The sequence below is a fragment of the Drosophila guanche genome, unplaced genomic scaffold (assembly GCF_900245975.1).
Source record: "Drosophila guanche unplaced genomic scaffold, DGUA_6, whole genome shotgun sequence".
NCBI classification, from domain to species: Eukaryota; Metazoa; Arthropoda; class Insecta; order Diptera; family Drosophilidae; genus Drosophila; species Drosophila guanche.
In genome coordinates this window covers 4,087,573-4,106,110 of record NW_022995744.1, presented here as the reverse complement: position 1 = coordinate 4,106,110, position 18,538 = coordinate 4,087,573, and the positions used below count along the sequence as shown (strand labels likewise).

Here is an 18,538-nt window from a genome sequence, read left to right as displayed (position 1 = left end):
AGAACCAGAACCAGAATCAGAGTCCGAACCAGAAATGGAAATGAAATGAATCCCAACGAGCTCCAATCTGTGACAGACGACCATTTCACAGGGAGATAGAGAGAAAGAGCTCTGGTCTCTGTGCCACACGTTCTGATAATATTCAAATGGACCTGATCGAATTGAAAGTTAATGGAAATCAATTAAGGGACGGGACAGCCACAAACTTTTCGCAACTCTTGTCTAACTTTTCAGATCGAATTTCCAACCAGCTCTCCAAGAAGCGATAAAAACTTGGACGATGCTTGCATAGAACTCGCATGAATTGTAACTTTCAATTAAATTGATGATGGAGAATTTTTCTATCATAACTTTCCCGTTGCTCATCGCCCATGGCCCATCGCCCATCGCCCATCGCAGTGCCCAGACCTGCCTGCCCTTCCCTACCAGCCAGATTGATTGATTTTCCTCGCGTGACATTCTATAAAATGACCAAAATGCGCGAACCAGGAGGGAAAACTTTTTAAAGCCAACACGGCATCGTTTTTGCCATTTTTGGGTAATTGAAAATTGATTCCCGGCCACATGACAAAGCCAAAGCCCGATTCAGGCCGACTATGAAAATTAATAGAAATAATCTCCACTGCAAACATCCAGAGGGGAAATTTACATATCTACATATGCACATTTGTACGTACATGTACAGGGACTGATGTGTATATATTTATATGTACTATTTTACACCACCGTGACTGTCCGTGGCGGCAGGCTGCGAAAAATGCAATTGATTACGTAAAATTTTGTTAAATTTTGAGCTGATGAAAAAAGTCCAACAGCTCCAAATGGATATTTTATGCAAACGGTTTTAAAGTTAATATTTTTACGGTGCTTCAATGGGATTATGGGCGATAAACCGAATCGGAAAAAGGCGCATAAGCATGTAGGTCAAAAAGGGCATGGCATATGGTAATTGGAACTGGGTTAAAAAATAAACGAGAGAAATCGAATGAAAAATATTAATGCAATTTGGAAACTAATCGGAAATCTCTGTGAATTCAACATTTTAAAGGGGTCGTGTCAAATGAAAAGCAGAGAAACAGAAAAAATACACTTTATAATCTGACAGATCAGTCCAACAATTTCGGGAATCCTACAGCTTTCAATACGATTTGTGAATGGCGAACTCCTTTTATTATGCAGAGAAAAACTTCAGTTTAAGGTTAAACTTTTGAAAACTTTATAAAAGAAATCGCTTCAATCAAATTTCAAGAAAAAAAAAGGATTTAAAGAGCATTTAAGCACAGATTTATGAGATTCAGAGAACAAAAGAGCAGCACAGAAACAAAAATGGAATCAATTGCCAGCTGAATCCAGAAATGCTCTGCTCCTTCGGCAATGCCAAGTATTTCCCGCGAGTATTTTGATTGGCATACTATAAAGCCCACTCCCCATTCCTCCATTTCGTGGCATGCTCGTACTACGAGTACTCTCAGTGCCACACCCCACGCACAACAATTGAAATGCCATCCAGTGCTGGAGCAGCAGGAGGAGCAGTAGAAGCAGCGAACTGGTGGTGGCGGAGAAAGAGAAACAAATTTATATGTAGCACATGAATTTCAAATATTTTTTCAACATGGCAGGCGACACGCGGCCCTAATTGAGTGTGGGCGGAAGCGGGAAAGGGGAGGTATATTGCCCGAGGCCAGGGCAAAAATGGGAGAACATGGGGGTCCTGCCCTCCTTGTGTATGTATGAACAATATTCCACAACATTTAACTAATTGAGCCAGCGAGGGGCAAACGTACAAAAAAGTGTTTCCCCTCCTACCAGAAAATCGCAAAAATTCAAAATTTGATTTGTGAACAATTCCTGGAAGAACAAAACAGGGAAATGTCCCTAATTGATAAATGCCGGATGAGTATGAGGAGCAGGAGAGGGGGCAGGAGCAGTGGAGCATTGGAGCATGGTCTCGCGACTGCATTGACAAAGTTGTTAAAACATCAAAAGCAGCAATTAAAATGTAATTACACGTTCTGCGACAAATCGAATTAAAAAATCAACGTTCAAAGTTAAATAGAGTGTCAGAGGATAGAGCAGGAGGACGACCAGGAGCCGGGGCAACACTGATGAGCGATGATAACGAGGTTTGGGGTTTTGCACATTCCACGTGTCGTGGCAGGGTCCATCAGAGAGAGAGAGAGTGTGTAGAGTGTGTGCAGGGTGTGACTGTGTGAGTGTGAGTGTGAGTCTATGTGCCAGACGTGTGGGCGTTCTACCATTAACCAAGGGAGCTTTTAGTCAGAGCTCTTAGTCCCTCCCTGCCCCAGTAGAACCGTTAATGAAAAGCGCTGAAACGTTTTTGAACCCGAAATTCAAATTTTTACCTTTTACAGGAATGGATCCCAACTGGCGACACATTATCCCGCCGGGCCAGAAGCGCGTCATATCGGAGGGACAGTGCATTGAGGACTGCACCGGCTACGCCTTCCCCCAGCAGGGCATCAACATATTTGCGGTGATGATGCGCACCCACCAGATCGGCAAGGAGGTTAAGCTGCGCCAGGTGAGTAATGGCCTCCAGCCCCCAGTCCCTACTTGCGCCCAAGGAATATAAAATGTATATGCTAATGAGCAAACTTCTGCTTTCTAACCCCCCACTCCATGACAGATACGACAAACCGAGGAGTTGCCGCCAATTGCACACGACAGCAATATAGATGTTGCCTATCAGGATTTTCGACGTTTGCCACAATCGGTGCATTCCCTGCCTGGGGATAGACTCATCGCCGAATGCATTTATGACAGTTCGTCACGAAAGGCAATTACCTTGGGTAAGTGCTCGGGGGAGTATATCAACGGAAGGTGGCTCACACACACACACATCCACACACATCCAAACCCATCCAAGCCCATCCACCCAACACACCCTCCAAGCAACAATAAAGATTGCAAAAAAATTTGTAGCGAGTGAAGAAAAAGTCCAAACATTGTCGGGAGCGAAAAATATTCTATGAAATTTCCAATGTGGCTCGGGCACGGCTGACTTGATGGTTGGATAGCTGAGTTGGCTGAGTTGGCTGAGTTGGTGGTTGTACAAACAGGCAATGGCAACGGTGAGCAATCGTCGTTATGACACATTTAAATCAGCCAAACGATATGCGACAGGAGCCCCAGACAGAAGACTGGAGGACTGGGCGGACTCCGCACTTTGGACTGAGACCAGAAGGAATCGTTGCACACGAAAGCTCAAGACAAAGGCGAAAGCAATAAAGGAGCAGGAGCAGAGCTGGGCAGGAGTGAAGCCAGTGAAGACAGAGGAGCAACGTCATTGTAAAATACATAAACCAAGAGACTGGAACATTTCACTTAGCACACAGGACACGGCGGGGCCTGGCAGGCAGCAACAACTGGCTAGCTGGCTGGTTGGCTGCCAGGTGTTAAAGCGGGCTCTGTCCGATGTGGATGTTGCCTTGTCCTGGTCTCGTTGTGACAGCTGCTCAGGACTCCAGCGAAATGGACAATGCAGAGTGCAGCAGGAGGATGCTGTTAATGAGATTGAAATAGCGAAAGATGGCAAAATGAAGCTGCCACAACAGATAATCATAATCATAAGTAGTGGAAAGAACTGATTTTCATAAAAGTGCAACTGAAAATGAGATTATAATTAGCGCATAGCGGCGGCAGTCAGATGTGTCTTTGAAAATCTATTCAGAAGGCACAGGCAAGCGATTGATACTAGTAAATTTCAACTGGTGGAAGAATTTATCACCGAGCCAGCCCGAAGTGTTCCCCCCAGAGATCGACAAAGCTTTCCTTCCAATGCCATAAATGCTCAACACTCCAGCACACAATCAGTGCACTGGCCACCTCATCCCAGTTGATTCGAAAGACAACACCCAACGTAAATTTGACTTTCTTGCTTGCTTGCACAAATTCAAACACAATCTACACAATTCAGCAGAAGGCCAGCCGGCAGAAGGAGTGGCAGGCGGGCAGATAGACGAGGGGTGACAACGGGTCTCAATAGAGACACAGCGAGTCGTAATAGACAAACGTAACGATGTTGCACTAAAAAGAACGAGAACGGGAACGGGAATGGGAATGAGTACGAGATAGATCCGTAGACAGTGAACGAGGCAGTCAGGCGTGTGCTCGGGAAATATAAAGCTTTTCCCAACTCAAATAAAGCAAAAGGCAGCACCGTACTGTACCGTTCTGTTCCGTTCTGTTCCAAGCCATCAACATCAACGTTGTCTCCGTTCTTGCAATATTTTTATGATGGCGCCTGGGCTGCTTTACGGCGCTGCCAACTGCATCGGCCGCTTAATTTTGTTCTTTGTTGCAAGCCAGCCATGCCAACTCAAGCCGAAGGTGCAACTGCCAGTACAATGGAGTAGGGGCGGGCAGCCAGGAAATTGTCCTCAACTCTCGGTGAAAATTTGTTGCTTTTTTTGTGTCTTGGGAGTGCACAAGGGGGATACATTTTGCTTTTGTTTTTCACAGCAGCATTTCTTATGCATTTCGTTTGCTCTTCTCCGTTTCTCCCCCCCGCACAGGTGGCCTCACCATGAAGGAAGAAAGCTGCACAGTGCTGACACTCTACTATCCACGCCAGAAGAAGCTGACAACGTGTCACTCACTGCCGAGTCTGCCTACAGTGCTGCATTCGCTTGGCATCGAACAACTGGCAACGTAAGTTCCTTTCTTTTCTTCCTCCTTTATTTCTTTATCAATGTTGTATGGTTACGCCTGGGCTTACCTTACCCGCTCGGGGAGTGTCCACAGTTCCGGATCCGTATCGGTATCCGTATTCGTATCCGGAAGAGGCAGAAGCGCGGCTAATGAAAATTGGCATCTACCGGAATTAAGAATATGTATATCATGGCAGGCCGGGAAACTTCAAAGGGAAATGAGCTCCACCATACAGTGGGGTTAATCGAACGATGCAGAGGGCGCTACAGAATGAGCGCTCATCGTTTATCGATAGACGGCTGCAGTTGCAACACTGAGAACTAGAACTATTCTCTCTCGCCGAATCAATTTACTCGCTATTCACATTCAATTTGGCACCATTGTAGCACAGCCCCTCCTGTTGTCGGCTCTCGTCCTACTGCAGGGGCCTGGGCTAGGGCCCGGGCTCTTCATTCCACCCACTCGACATTGCCGGGACCTGGCCTCCGTTCGTTTTGGCTTTTGTATAAGGAAATTTGGTTTATTCCTCTGTTGACTAAAGTAATTGGTGATTTAATGATGTTGTTGCATAACCAAATCACCTAACGAACTCACAGTGCCACTGCCACAGACCCAAAGAGACTGGGCGAGCGAGAGTCGGAGGAGCAGAAGCAGCCTGAAGAGGCCAAGAGGTCGGGTCCTCGGGTATGCTCAATTCTGAAGTATTTGCCTAACAAACAATCGGAAAATGAACTGTGCACTGCACACTGCTTTTCCTTACTCTACTCCACTCTTCTACTCTGCTCTGCTCTGCTCTCTAATTGAGAATTGTGAATGTGGAAAAATAAATTACGAGACAAGCAATAGCAAACGCTGTAACCCCAGAGAACTAAGTGGAGATGGAGAGAGAGAGAGAGACCTCGAAGGAGGGACCTCGCTTTTATTTAGAAAATATTGATTTCTATTATCGTCAAGTGCTAAATAAACAGCGAAGTACGAAGCCGGGGAGCCCGCCAGTCTGTCAGTCAACCATCACTCAGCCGTCATTCAAGGTCCATTCAGTGCCGCTCAGGGCTCTGGGCCCAGGACCCCCACCCTGTACTTGACTCCTGAATGGCTCTGGCCACCAATTGGGAATGCAGCGCCATGGTCTAGGATAAATCAGCTCGGGGCCACATAAATATTGTATTAAAGCGTGCGCTAAAAATTAGTCGAAATTAAACCTGAATGGCAATTGGGGGTGAGCTGGAAGATGGCCAAGGACTTTGCCATGCCCTATTAATCACTTCCTATTGACACAGGGCCAGGTCCGAATCGAATCAAGCCAAATCAAAGATAATTTTCAATGGTCTGCCGTCTCCTCTCCTCTTCTCTCCTCTTCATTCCTTACCACCGCAGACAAATCAAAGTAAACGGCATAAACAGATTACGGCCAAGGGAGAGGAAATGTAAAGAACGGAAAACATGGCCACGTAAATGAGTTAAGAGTGAAGGGAATGGTCCAATAGCGCCTGGTCTGGGCTGAGGTTAGCTGTAAAGGATTTGTTGAGTTAAAAGTGTTAGTTGGGTACTTGCGGTTTGATTGGATTTTTGGTCTGATTAGGGAATGGGAGCATCAGAGCGAATCTTAACGATGCAGAAGCTTCACTCAATCTTTGATTAGTTGAGGAAGAGAGAAAGCCCTTCAGATCCGTCTATATAGTAGTAGTAGTAAATCCTTATCTCAAGGGTTAGGGTCAGGAAAACATTCAATCGGAACTATCATAATGTAATAGAGGCTAACATTCAATATACCACTTCTAGATCATATCATATCCTGTCAAATAATGTCCCATTTCATGGTACAATCGCTTCGATATAGGAACAGAACACAAACCCATCATCGACTGGCATTGTCTGGCGCAATGTAAGTGATTGTGAAGTGAAGGCCCATGGCCTCCCATACATTGGCTTTTTGTCCAGACAATGTCCACTTCATGGACTCCATATATGTGCAGGGAGACGGGAGCGGGACGAGAAGGAGGAGCAGGAGGTCCTTCCTCCTGCTGTCCTGCGTGTACCGAAAATCGACATGAATTGATAAAGTCATTTGCAATTGTCTGTCGTTATGGGGCAACACCAGGACACACCAGAACACCAGGGCTCAGGGCCTCGGGCCCTCGCCAGAACCGAGTTTCGGTCCTCGATTCGGTTCGTCTCCGTTGTCGTTGTTGTTTCACGCGCTTGTTGTTGTTTGTTTAATACAATGGGCTTCCCATTCCCTCTCTCCCTCTCCCACCGTATTCCTGTTACTGTTGTTGTTGTTGTTGTTGTTGGCCAGTTATTATGGCCACTGCAATTTTGTAGCGCTTAATGTCCGGCTACGGGTCTGAGCCATGGCTACGGTTGCGTCTGGGTCGGCATTGGTTTTGGCGGGTAGGGAGGGGAGGTACTGCAACCGAAAGTGCGAATGCGATATGAGGATTAAAATTCATAATGAAAACCCCCGAACGGCAACAAACGGAACGAATCAGAGTGGAGGCGGATGGGAAGAGAATAGAGCCACAATAACAACTCTTTGGGACCCATCACCTCTTGAACAATGAGTGGTGGGGGAGGGGGTGTGTCCCTCTATTTGTTCTATGTTCGAGTATGTCTATGGATGGCCCGCAGGAGCCGCATGTTGTACGTTTCAGGTTTAATTAAACAATGATAGAAAACGAATAGAAACGCAACCATAACCACATTTCGAAGTTGGGCAGGTGGGAGAGGTGGGACAGTTGTGTGTCCCAGTATAAACTATTCAAAAACATCTAAATTATTTCCAACGATTGAGCCTTGCTCAGTCATAGGAGAGCTTTAGAGAAATAGCGAGATGTTTCCCATCAACAAAATAAACCTATTCCATAAGCTGAAAGATTATGTCCAATCACCAAGGGATTTAATTGTGCTTTAAAGAGCACCTATGTACATACAATTAGTAGTATCAATATTAAACCAAATGAATCTGTTTCAAATGGACCATGACTGGTTAATAGCCTTCTATCAGCAGAAACCGTTTAAACCTGTTCCATTCAGTCTGTTAAGCCGGGCAAGTTGAAGTAATTTCGAGTCGAAAAGTGATTGTTTTTATCTTTGGTTCACACAACACTGGTCATATATTATTCGTCCTGTTCGACTCAGTTCTGATTCGGCCTGCCACATTGAATGATAAGCTAATGATGCACACAGACACACAGACACACACACACACACACAAACAGAGACAGAAACAGAGACAGGGGTCGGAGCGGGCAGCAGCAGCAGCAGCAGCTTCCAAATTGAGGCTCAATTGGTCTGCAACTAATGTAATTATAAGCCACTTGCAAATGCCCCGGACCAGTTGCCACCTCTCCATGGCGCTTTCTAGAATTCGCATCTGACCTGTGATGCTTGTTGTGGTTGAAATTCAATTTAATTTGATACGCACAGATTTCGGTCAGTGTATGCCATAGTCCCAGCGAAGGGGCTTCCAAAATTATTTGCTGTTCAACTGCGGCTCAATTGACCAACACAGAGAACTGCACAGAACCAGAGACAGAGACAGAGACGGAATCCGAATCGCACAGAGCGAGGAAGAGAGTGAGGGACGGACAGATGCGACACAATAACCGACGAAGGGCGGAGAGGGCAGCGGTGTCCGGCGGGTTGTGCAAGGGGGAGGAGCTGAGCCAGAGTGGAGGCGGCCGAGAATTATGAGGTGCCCATCAGCATCGCATCGGCTGGACAACGTTGTCGGCATCGTCATCGTCATCATGCAAAACTCATTGAAGTCGTTAGCGTGCGTCGGGGCCCAAGGACATAAAGCACACAATACACCAGAAGTGTGGGGTCGGAAGGGGAAGTGCGAGGCAGTAAAGGATGAGCACGAGGAAGTGCAGTGGCAGGCATCAGGACATGGCCTGACTGAGGAATGGCATGTCCAGCACTGGAATACATTTCCAGCCACATTCAGGCAATTCTCATAGTGTGTCGCCATAACATGATGCTATTGAGATGCTAATAAGTTTCTTTCAGTGTATTTTGGTTACGGAAAACCTCCGAAAGTTTTGACAGCGCATAGCGCACAGCTGAATATGGATGGAAGATCTCTGAATGGTTCAAGCTGCTGCTAAGATTCAATGACCTTTTTCGAGATTGTGCTCTTTGATGCCATAAGAAAACCACAAAATAGGCTATATTTCTCTCAGTGCCGCTTGGTACGTTGATCATGCGCCCAGGATAGCCCAAAAAACCCGTGCCCGAGTCCGCACCTGAAGCACTCCCCGCCTCATGCTCGCATGCGGTTCGTTCCCTTTCGGCCAGTGCCTGGCGATTCCTGAATCGCTCTGATGCCTGGGCCCGATTGGGCCCGATTGCCCCGTTATTGGCTTAATTTACGTTTTTGCCTGATTTTTCTCTGTGTGTGTGTGTGTGTGTGTGTGTGTGCTCGATGACCATTTGGGCCACGGTTCTCGCTCCAGAAAAAATAATGTGATAGTGGTTTTTACAATTTACGCACTTGCCATGGCCACTGAAATTAATTTTAATTGTACGTGCGTATCTCTCTCCCAGTCCTTTTCCATGACTGCGGGGCCTGGCTCTGTTCGGTGCTGTTCTGTTCTGGTCCTGGCATTAAAATCAAAGTAATTATTCAAGTTGTGTGCATTTCCCGCACTTTCTCTGCCTCTCTCTCTCTCTCTCTCTCTCTCTCTCTGTCTCTGACTGTTTCGCTGTCGCTGCTCTGGTTTTGCCCCAGTCTCCGTTGGTCCCTTTGTTTATTGGCGTTTTCTGTTTGTTGAGCTACGCAAATTGGCTTCATTTTATAGTTGTTGCCTTTGGGTCCCAGCTTTTGTTAATTGTTTAAGGCTGAATGATATAGATATCCACTTCGGGCCCGATCCCAAGCCATCCCAACCCATCCCCTTTACGGCATGCAAAAGGGGCCTCATTAAGGCTCATGATATCCTTTATTACTTTATGACTTCTCTTCTCCTCCAGCCCCATGGCTCCTGCAGTGCCTCCTGCTTGCTTGCCTCATCTTTGCATATCGGATTGCTCGACTGCACACATGGAATTTCCCAATACCAATACAAGTCCCTGTCCCTGTCCCTGTCCCTATCCCAGTACCAGTCTCTGTTCCTGGCTGCTTCTCTTCTCCTCTTTGTTATCGATACTCTTTGCGTGGCTGGTCGCAATTATCCCAAAGATATTTCTTTCGCTGTGGTGCTCTAAGGCTTCCCTTCATCTTGCTTGATTTTTGCTTTTTATATTCCAGGTTTCAAGTTAATTAAAGCCAGAGCTAAAGAGGGAGAATCTCGTTAAAATAATTCTCGTTGTGGTTATTGTGTAGATTATTACAAGTTTCAGTTGAAACCCTAATTGATTTGCGTTTCTTTTCCCAAAAAGAATTTGTAACATTTAATGGGGATGGCTGTACCAGATATTCAATGTTCTAGCCCCCTCTTCTAACGAGCAACAGCCTTCCTGGAAACAGCAACCAGCAACCAGCAACCAGTTGCCTGTTTGTGCTATTTTAGTTTTCATTTGTCATCGGGAGATGGCCATTTGGCCGTTATGCCAGCCAATTGCAATTGCATTCGAGTTCAAAATTCAATTTTGCTCCAATGCGAAGCGGGAGGTCATAAATGCACAAAACACCCCCTTCCTCCTCCTCGTACTCGCATTCGTAGAGCCTCTGGTATGGCATTTCCTACTCCCCTGCTCCCCTACTCTCGTACTCCAGCCTTTGTCGAAATGCGCCGTCGTCATAACGCTACATAAATAAACCCATTGCAAAGCGCATTGCAGTTGCAGTTGCACTTGCAAGTGGAAGTGGCAGTGGCAGTGGCAGTGGCAGTGGAGCCCCCTGTTGTTGCAGTCTATGGCCTAGAGCTGGTTCAGCTCCAAATGTATTTTGGGGGCGTGGGAAGGGACTGGCATTGTGATGTGCTATTGGATTTTATAATCAACAATGCCAAACCATGGACTCTGCCTTTGTCCTGCTGCTGCCTGCTGATGTTGCTTCTGGTTTGGGTTTGGCTTTGGCTTTTCGGGGGGGATTTGGATTCCTGTTGCTGTTGGGCCATCATTTTAATTATACTGAGTGCCAATGAAGTCAATGGCGATAAGGCTAAAACGCTGGCGATTGATGGCCTGGCCCGCACAGCGGGTGGGATGGCCCTCCAGGATGTTATCCCGTTTTTACATTACCAACATCTGTGTGAGTTTCCACTGCATTTATATTTATTATATGTATGTGGGAGGTTACGGCGGCTACGGCCACGGTTACGGTCATGCTTCCCGGATATATTAGCAGCAGCGAGCCTCCTCTTCCTCTTCCTCTTCCTCTTCCTCCGCCACCAATGAGCCGCAAACACCAAATGTAAAGGAAGCGAGAAAGGGAGGAAGCGAGCGAGAGAGTGCAGCGAGGTACACAGGGAGAAACAGGACGCTGCAAATGGACTCTGGAATGCAATGTCATACGGATTAACCTCTCGTGGGCCCTCTCCACAGTGCAGAACAGATGGACGGAGATGGGAAAATGCAATATATTATTTTATGTTATTATTATTATTATGGGACGCAGGACACGGACACGGATATGGACATGTACATGGACCGCACAGACATGCGGGACTCGTACAAGTGGCCAGCGCCATTAGAGGAGAACGGACACAATGAGGAAGGGATCGGCATTCGGCATTCGGCAGTCGGCAGTCGAAGGGGAGGTTTTGCAATCAATCCGCAGACATTAATATTTTTCGTGTTTGCAACCGCAAATTGTTGCGGCTGTTGCAGCAGCAGCACCCTACCCCCAGCAACAACATCTCTCTACAGATTCTCTCCGGTTCACTCGCCACAGGAGTCAACCCAACCCCCTCCCTGCCAGAGCACCTTTCTCGACTGGCGTTGGAGGACTACGAGTTTCACAGACACAACCCTCGATGCGGATTGAGTGGAATCATAAATTAATTAAAAGAGATTTGTTTGCGGCTTCCAAAGGATTCAGCCATCCCAGTGCCAGTGCCAGGGCCAGGGCCAGGGCAAAAACAGCTCGCAGGAGCAAGAGAGCTCTCACAAAGAAATTGTGTGCGTTCGTGTTAGTGCCGGGCCGCTCGGCTCCCCTCCTCCCATCCTCTTTTTCTGTAGTTGTATCTATGTGTGGGTGTTCTATGAAATTAAAGCAACATTTTTCGTAATGCCCGGCAAAGAACAAAATTAATTAGCCTAATTGTAAGGGCGGACAGCGGGTGCCGGGGCCATGTCAAGGGGCAGCAGACACTGAGCCACCAACGAGATTGAGAGCGGGAACGGAAACGAAACAAAACGAAACGAAACGAGGCGAAATGAATGAATGGAGCGAATGAATGAGATGAGATGAATATATAGAAGGCATTTATATTGCACAAGATCTCCCTCTCCCTACAGTGGCGGCGGTCAGTGCTTTTGCCAAAAGAAGGGGGCCGACAGGCTTGCAGAGTTGAGTGCAACAGAAAAAACACTTTTGAAACTTCAATGAGTTAAATTGTCAAGAATAAGTGGAACTATACAAAATTGCTCCGCGAATGAATTTCGAAGCACTCGAGTCTTCATAAGACTTTTATGTAGATGCTTTAAGCAAGGATTTCCCCATTCGCTCACACAATTTTGGCAAGAAGCTAGTCGCTACTTAGCCCCAATCTTTAGCGACTAACTTTCTGGAAATAAATAGCTCAACAGCTTTTACGCGAGACAACCCCTCTATGGATACTGAAAGATCATGATAAATGACAAATTCGGAGTCAAAAGAGAAATGAAATTAAACAACCAAATTATACATATTTGTTATCGGAATCAGGACCCAGGGCGACACAGGGTTGACATTGAATTGAGTAATCAGTAAACACACAAGGTCCCAAAAAGCGACTTCTGTAAGCCATTCCATTAGTCATCTCTCCCTGTGAGTCGCTCTGAGAGTGAGGGGTTTCCATCCCTCCAGACTACGCCACTGATTGCGGCACTCTGAGGTTTTACACTTTTAGCCCATTTATTAAGTTTTTCTCTGCCTTCTGCTGTTCCGTGTTCTTCGCGTGGTTGTGCCCTGCCTAGCCGTCGTCCTGCGGCTCTCCGTGTGCGGTTTTTATTTCGTTTGGCAGACCAGAAATTGTAACAACGTATTTGACGCGTCACAAATGAAAATCTAAAAGATTAATTAGCTCAAGTTTTTGTCGGGCGCGCACGCCTCCCCACGAAAATCCGAGCGCAAATCTGCGACGACTTACCGAAAAAAGGGACCCAAGCCAAGCCAAGCCAAGCCAAGGATCAGATTCAGAGTCAGGACAACCCTCTTTTCATCCTTCTTATTTCTTTGGGGGAAAACTCGAAAATCTGCTGGCAAAGCGCCTTTGGGGGTGGAGAGACTGAATCTGCCAGCCTGCCAGACTGTATACGTAATAAATTTTAAGTCCTAATCAAACTTGACAATAATAATAAAGTTAATAATGTTATTTAAGATCTGTGCCCACACCCCTCTGTAACTCTCCGTTCTGTGTCTTATCTTGCAGCGACTCGAATCCCGTGCTTATATCATCGCCACCCGAATTGGCCGGAATGACACTGGAGGCACGTCTGATATCCTACGATTGGGAAAATCAATTTGGCGAATTCCAGGAGGCCACACGCAAGGGCAGCTTCAAGCCCATCTGCTGGGGGGCCAAGAATCATGTGGTGCCGGTAAGTAGAGCGCAGAGATTTCTCCATTGCCCCGATTTATGCTTCCAGATAACGGCTAAAACTTTTCAATGGGAAAAGTCTTCTCTCGCTTCACTCGCTTCCCTGGCATCTCGGGCTTCTCGGGCTCTCTGACGGCGACAAGCGGAAGACGGAGTGCTCGTACTCTCTCCCCCAGAGCAAACTTCTCATTCAAAAGGCAGTGCTGGCCGGTGTCTGTCACAGTTGAAATCGCATTAACCCTTTTTATCCATCTGGGCATCTCAATCTCGTTTTTCTTCATTCGCTCTTTCTCCACTTCTCTGGCTTTTTCTCCGCTAATCGCTGAGAACATTTCGAGCTGGATTCCCTTGTCCTGCTTGTCGTTGCCGCTGCTGCTATTGGTCCTGGTCCTGGTCCTGGTCCTGGTCCTGCTTTACATCCATCAGCTTAATCAGCTAAATTGCTAGACAATATCTGGGATAATTTTTCTTGCTGCCATTTGATGGCCCAGCCGCCCCCACACACAGATACCCTGCCCCTCTCCCTGCCGCTCAGATACGAAAACAGCCACAGAGCCAGACAAGTGCTCATTTATTCATTGGATAGAGGAATGGGGGCTGGCGCACAGAGAAGAGCTAAAGCAGAAAAGACATTAGGACCACCTCCATCTACCTCCATCTACCAACCCCATCTACCATCCTGCTTTGGCTCGGGCGAAATGCGGGTAATGTCTACCGGAAACCGCACGTTATAAAGTGCAATCAATTGCATTGCGGCCAGGGCCAGGGCTCTGTTCGCTCTGTTCGCTCCGCTCGTTGCGAGTTCGAGTTCGACTTCGAGTTTGTTAGGCGCCACTTTATAGCAGTCGCTCGCAGAGTGGAGTGGTTCTAGGGGGAGTCACATCTATCAAACCAACACACGTACGGCTTCGACAACGATCATTCTAATGGGTCACACACTAAACCACGACTAGGACCACTACGAGGACGAGGACTAGGACGAACCACGACCACGACTAGGACGACGATTCCCAACAAGCTGCCTCTAATTCACGTCCAAAATGGTTTAGACCAACTGAGTGAATGCTCCCATATGAGCATGATTCTACCTCTCCCTCTACCTCCCTCTATTTCTCTCTCTCTCTCTCTCTCTGGCGCTTTTCCATTGTGTGGAAATTGTGGGAAATTGCTTAAGTTGGAAATTGTTGCCATTTTCATGCCACTGACTTGGCTCTCTGTCTTTGGCTCTGCCTCCGCAACAGCCTTTTCCTCTCTGACTTTCACTCGGTGTTTTCTTCCTTTTTTATTCCTGTAGCACTCGAGACCAAAATTATCAACGCTTGAATTGTCATCGATTTTCCGTGCTATTGCGTTAAATGCTGCCCATTCGGGGTGAATTCTAGCTCGGCCATTTTTTTCAGTCAATAGTTCATTGGAGGACCGGGCCGAACCAATCTCTCCCTCGGTGACAGACAGGCCCATTGAATTTAGAAGGGGAAAAAAAGAAGAGCCCGTTCAGGCGCCTAAATTAGCAGGGAAGCAGGGCAAAAAGTTATACTATAGTTACTGCGTGACAGAGAAAGGTGAACGACAGTTAAATGTAGCGTGAAATATACAGCGGCAAAGAGGTGACAAAGAACCGAAAGAAGTCCCTGATTAGTTTTCGCCCAGCACCTTTCAAGCGGGGTTCGTTGAGTCGGAAGGCCTAGTTCCTGCCCTGTTCCTGTTCCTGGGACACACAAAAAATACCTTAAGCAGACACAACCCACTGAGCAATGGGGCTGAAGAGATTCCGGATAAAAATATAACTAAACTAGCAGAGAATCAGCCAGGATTGATATTAAGTTGAATTTCAATTCAAGTACCAAAAGGGCACTTCATCCATGAGGCTCTCCAAAGTCCCGCTTTGTCTTTCTTTTTTTTTTTTTGGGTCCACTTAATTAGCATAGTATAAAATATTGTAGCCCCAATTTTGATGGGCGCTATCAAAGCTGGCAAAGCGAGAAACCCAACAAATACAAAAAAGGCCAAAGCCGACCACCTAATTAGCATGTCAATCTCTGCACACCGAAACACACACAAAACTCCGCGCCCTAGCTAGCTCTGCGGGGAAGGCAACAAATTGTGGCACACCGAGTGCCAGAAGAGAGCAATTAAAGCCTTAAATTTATGCACAACACACAAATTGCACATTTTATAATGTTCAACCTCAATGGCGATGGAGGCAGAAGAGCAGCAGTAGCATCAGGAGCAGCATCAGTCATCAGGAGATGGCACAAACAAAGCACACAACACACATTCCTTTTCAATTAAAATGTCTGTCAGTGGCAACGAGGGGTTGGCTCCTTCTGGCCAAGCCAACACCTGGATATGTCTGTCAAGCAAGCTTCTCGAGGATATCCCAAGGCGGGAGGGGATTGGGAGCTGACCCATAGATTTTGGTTTCTATTTTTTCGTTGTGTTCGCCCCAAAACGATTCACAAAATGCCTTTTCAAAAATTCAACAAAAAACAACGAGCAGGGAAGGTCCGCCCGTTCTGCTCCTACCATCGTGCTTCGTCGTTCGTCGTTGTCGTTGTCGTTGCGATTTGCATAATATTATTAGTAAACACTCGTTATGAAGTCAGCCACGCCTCCGACTCTGCCTCCGCCCCACACACAAATGCAGACATTTGCTAGATTTAGATTTTCGACTGGGCATAAAATATTTGACCGCAGCGCAAGTCCGGGGGATCCCCATGCCAAGACCCAGCCCCGACCAACCCTCCACCTATTTATAAACACAAATTTATTCAGCGTAATTAAAACACAAAATTCAGAGCCAACGAATTCGCTGGGGAGTCCGGGAGCAAACAAGAAAGGTGTGGGGAGTGTGAGAGATGGATCCTGGTCTGTTTTATTTGGGTCTGAGGCTTCATTGTTTTGCTATTGTACCAGGAATTTATTCTGGCGTGGGTTCTGTTTACTCTCGCCGGCTCTCCGGCTCTTCGGCTCTCCATTCTCTTTCTCTCTGGCGCTCGGCGGATGGGAGGGTATAACTGTTTTGTTAGGCTGCTTGTTCCGCGTGAAAACACCTGCCATGTTGGTGGATTCCTCAAAGGAATTCGGGTATGGGTATGGAATCCGCCCAAAATAATGTGGCATACTTTTGGGATAGCACCTGCAGGCTACCAAGCTATGTAGATAGGGGAAAAACTGACCTAGTTTCAGCAATAAATAATCACAGAAACATAATAATGATCATTTTTTCCTGCGTTTCTGACAGTAGAGAATAATTTGAAGAGCATTCCAGAGTTCTTAAAGCCCTATTATATATTGTCTCTTCATCTCTCCCTTTTGTTGCAATGTCAACGGCATAAATAAGCTTTTCAATTTCCTCTGACTTGCTGGTTCTCTTTCTGTGTTGGCAGAACAACAAAAACCGAAAAAAGCAAGACTCGCGAGGAAAAAGATACATTTAATTAATGTTGTAATTTATTACGTACAGATCCAGAGAAAAGAGAGAGAGACTACCACAGCGCTAATGTTTCTCATTTCCTTTGCAGGGCTCCGAGTTCCTCGAAGGCTACAGCATAAATGTTACAAAGACCTACAAGAAGCACAAGCGGTGCAAGCCCAAGCGCCTTTTTGCACCGATTACCGAGAGGACTGCTCCATCGCCAGCCTCCGATCTGAGCGAGCTTCCCGTCCTCCACGAGCTGGACAACAACAACATCATCGAAGGAGCAGCGCGGAGTAGCCGCAGCTCTGCGACCGATGTCCACGGACTGAGTTTAAGTCGGGGCAACTGCCGGGAGTTTGTCAGCTGCCTGCTCTGGCTGGGCGCCTCCTCCTGGTGGCTCCTGCTCATGTTAAGGACGTGAGGGGATCCAGCAACAGCAGCAGCAGCAGCAGGACCTGGAACAGCAGGAATCACAGGCACCACCGTCTAACTAAACTAAACTAAACATGCAGCAACACAACAGAAAAAAAAAGATTACAAATCTGGGGAAAACGGAAAATGCGAACTCAACTCAACTACAACTCTCTAACTTTAAATGACATCTCTTAATCCTACTACAGATACAAATACAAATAGAAGAAGTAGGAAAATGTGAAAAGCGGAAGAGCCAACATGAAATATTCATAATAAGCTAGCGTATAACAGCTCTCCCTACTCCAACTCCTATTACAACACCAGCACCTGCTGTTCCCTCTGCAACCCCCTTTACATCCACTTCCTCCACGACAACTCCCATTTATTTATTCTCCTCCCTACCACCACAATTTTGTTGATTTTGTTCTAGAGTTTTATTAAATTATTAACGATTATTTTAGTGTAGTTTAAGCTAAAAGTAAAACAAAACCAACAAAAAACAAAAACAAGCAAAAGAGCAAAAGAATAATGTCGAAAAAAAAACCGAAAAGCAATAATTAGTTGTTGTTGTCGTTATTAAATATACAAACCGCGAAATTGTAAAAGATATTATAGATATACACCTTGACTTCATATATATAGAGCAGTCATTCCTTCTACCATACAAATATATATATACATATATATATACGGATTCATATATGTATATTTAGATATATATACACACATTTATAAATAGAGGGTCTGACTTGGGTAAAGCTTGAGCGTCTGATGGGTTTTGTTGGGCATTGCAAGAAACAATCGTAGAAGGGAACCGACATCAAGTGGCAAGTCCTAGGCGAAGGCATCAGAGTCCTCCCCCCAGTTAAGTTTAGTGCGAACAACCAAGTGGAACTAAGTTCGAACGGGCAAAATCATAAAAAACATGCAACATAAATCATACACACCCCCATGCATACATACATACATAAATACAACTTTATACGTCCATATAGAAAGCGGAATCGAGAGAAGGCAAAACCGATTTAGTTTAACGTAATTATTAGAAAAAGACTTGGATATCTTTACTTTGTTGGGAAAAGACTAAGAGGAAAATTTACATGAGCATAAGGAGAGGCAGAACCCTGTAGTGTAGGAAAAAGCAATAATCATGACATCGTTACAAACCGAAATATTTAATTGAGTTCAGCACTCCGGTAATTTATCTATATGTTAAGGCAGAGAACAAGGGAGACTGAGGCAAGTGGATCAGTTTCATTTATATTGGTGCGTTTAATCGCTTAATGGTCGATAATGTGGATAAGTCGATAGATCGGTTGTTTTTTGTCAAAGTTCTTCACAT

At 46.0% G+C, this 18,538-nt stretch overlaps 1 protein-coding gene and 1 long non-coding RNA gene across 3 annotated transcripts in view; one reads left to right on the top strand and one right to left on the bottom strand.

Moving 5' to 3' along the window:
* LOC117579157 (MOXD1 homolog 2) overlaps positions 1-17,314 on the top strand; it is a 128,726-nt gene extending 111,412 nt beyond the window's left edge. For both annotated transcript variants that reach the window (XM_034264917.1, XM_034264916.1), the window contains 5 exons: positions 2,373-2,542; positions 2,648-2,810; positions 4,536-4,671; positions 13,194-13,362; positions 16,886-17,314. In XM_034264917.1, the coding sequence (XP_034120808.1) occupies positions 2,373-2,542; positions 2,648-2,810; positions 4,536-4,671; positions 13,194-13,362; positions 16,886-17,203 (956 nt within the window). In that variant the 3' untranslated portion in view covers positions 17,204-17,314. The remainder of the gene's footprint in view (positions 1-2,372; positions 2,543-2,647; positions 2,811-4,535; positions 4,672-13,193; positions 13,363-16,885) is intronic.
* Positions 12,449-13,056, bottom strand: LOC117579159. Its single transcript, XR_004573447.1, has 2 exons — positions 12,912-13,056; positions 12,449-12,829 (listed from the first exon to the last, which is right to left on the bottom strand). It is a non-coding gene; the product is annotated as an uncharacterized LOC117579159 (long non-coding RNA).
* Positions 17,315-18,538: the final 1,224 nt, after the last annotated feature.